Source organism: Bison bison, unplaced genomic scaffold (genome assembly GCF_000754665.1).
Source record: "Bison bison bison isolate TAMUID 2011002044 unplaced genomic scaffold, Bison_UMD1.0 scf7180017864383, whole genome shotgun sequence".
Lineage (NCBI taxonomy): Eukaryota > Metazoa > Chordata > Mammalia > Artiodactyla > Bovidae > Bison > Bison bison.
This window is the reverse complement of record NW_011494955.1, coordinates 6,085,935-6,088,122: the sequence shown is the minus strand read 5'-3', so window position 1 is coordinate 6,088,122 and position 2,188 is coordinate 6,085,935. Positions and strand designations below refer to the sequence as shown.

Sequence of the window (2,188 nt, the reverse complement as noted above, 5' to 3'; positions counted from 1 at the left end):
GTGCCCTGTGCCTTCTCTCCACAGCCGTGGTCTCCTCCTCTGGGGGCTCGGGCTACAGCGGGGGCGGCGGCCTCTGCATGACCGGGGGCGGCTATGGCTTTGGCAGCAGCGGCTTCAGCAGCAGCGGCGGTAGCTTCAGCTCCACCAGTGGCCGCGGCATAAGCGGCACCAGCTCCAGCATGCGCATCATCTCCAAGACCTCGTCCAGCAAGAGTTACAGGAGCTAAAGGGCCCCCTGCCCCTCTGCCTCCCCTCTAAGGCCCCCAGCCCCCAGGCCTAAGACCCGCCGCTTTGCTGACCCCCATGCACTGAATCACAAGAGGCACTGGGAGCAGGGAAGTAGCCTGTGAGTCCCCAGCTCGCCTGTTCATCTCTCTGACTCCAAACAGGTTCCCGCAAAGGTACCCCACTTGCTTCTCATCCCAGAGCACTCCAGGGCCCATAGGCATCCATTCCAGCTGCCATATGCCAAGATCTGGGCTGGAGCATTCCTTCAGGAGCTTCCTCCTGTCTGACCCAGATCCCCGGCAGCCACAGTCCTTTTTGGGGTTGCTTAGAGCTGATCTTGGTGCCCCCAGAGACGCTGAGTACAGTCCAGGCCTGCGTTTCCCACCATAGACAGAACACTTCTCCTGCTTCCGGTGCCTGCCTATCCCCTCAAATTGCTTCAATAAAAATGTCACCGAGCTCTCTAGGTCTTGACTGAGTCTGTGTCCTACCCCACACTCAGAGGACGACCTCGGAAATGGAGTTCTCCGGGAGCAGGTTCTACCACCTGCAGGGCTTACTCCAGGGCAGAAGGAGAATCCCCTCCCCCGGACATCCTGCAACCTCCACCCACCTCTGCCTCTTGCCATTTCCCAGAGTCTCTCATTATACCCCTTACCTCCCCAAGCCCCAGTCTTCCCTCCCCAGCGCTCCAGGACCCAAGCCAAGACAATGCAAAAGGTGCCGGTGTGAAGTGTCACAGTTAGACTAAGAAATGCCAAGCACAAGAATGTTTGAGTTCAGTCTCCTAATCCAGAGGTGAGGAAGCCAAGAAACAGAGAGGATAGAATGCATATTGACAGTAGATCCCTGAGTCCTAACCCAGGCTCCTCCCCACCAGAGCAGTAGAGCGCAGTGACATCAGAAATGCTGGGACTGGATCCCCGCCCATCCCAGCCTGTCTGTGTGTCTCAGGAGTTTTACTCCACCACTCTGCTCCTCACTTTCCTTGTCCATAAAATAGAAACTATATCATGGTTATCATAAGAATTCAATGGGATAATGGATGTAGAGCTCAGTTTGGTTCCAACACATAGTAGGCACCCAGTAAATGTTACTATTATTGTTGCTGACTTGATTTTAACCTAGAAAAAGGTCACAGTGTGGAAGGGAAAGACAAGGTGGCTACAGTGGCTTCACTGATGGGACTGATGGAAAGAAGGCATTTCAGGCATCAGCAAAGAGCTGTGTCCTAGGTGCTGGGGAGAAAGCCTGTAACCTGCTTCCACCTGAACAATTCCTGAGGGCAACGACCCTTCCCAGAAATGTCCTCAGGTCAGAGCATCCATCCTTGGGAGGCTCAGGATGGGGAGGGCAGAGACAGGGAAAGGATCCCTGACCTAATGACTGACATCAGTACATACTTGGGGGGCCTGTTGGGGGATGGAGGGAACAAAACATGCCCACCTAACTGAGAAGGTATCTTGAAGCCAAAAAAACAAGGCAAGCAGCTCCACATCATCAATGGATCCGTTTATTACAGGGTAACTTACTCACACGGTAAGATCTGGCCGACAACAATACGGAAGCTTTCACAACTGCACTCTACACCACCAAGTGGCCACAGGGATAATGTTAGATTTAATTTGGGGTTCAGGAGTAGGTGCTTGAAACAGGACATGCAATACTAAGGTTTATGAATGGGTAACTAGTCTTGTGGGCCCCAGAATATTTCAGGGAAGGTTGTCATCACTGCTTGAGGATCAACAGAGCATAGGGCCACCTGGCCTTAATGATTATTAAGCAATATCTATTAACCACAAAGCCCCTGATGGCAAAGAGTGATTTACCACACAGTACTGTCCTAGGTCAGGTCAGGGAAAGGACAGGAGGAACTGTAAGCGTCAAGATGCCGTCAGTTATGCTAACAGCCATCTGGGGCTCAAAGAGTCTTAGGGAGGCCATTCCTCTCCCCTCCTCA

The 2,188-nt window shown here is 52.9% G+C and overlaps 1 protein-coding gene across 1 annotated transcript in view; it reads left to right on the top strand.

The window, feature by feature from the left end:
- Positions 1-227, top strand: part of LOC105001549 (keratin, type II cytoskeletal 5-like) — a 12,719-nt gene extending 12,492 nt beyond the window's left edge. The window contains exon 9 of the mRNA XM_010857880.1: positions 25-227. Within this exon, the coding sequence (XP_010856182.1) occupies positions 25-227 (203 nt within the window). The remainder of the gene's footprint in view (positions 1-24) is intronic.
- The last annotated feature ends 1,961 nt before the right edge of the window (positions 228-2,188 follow it).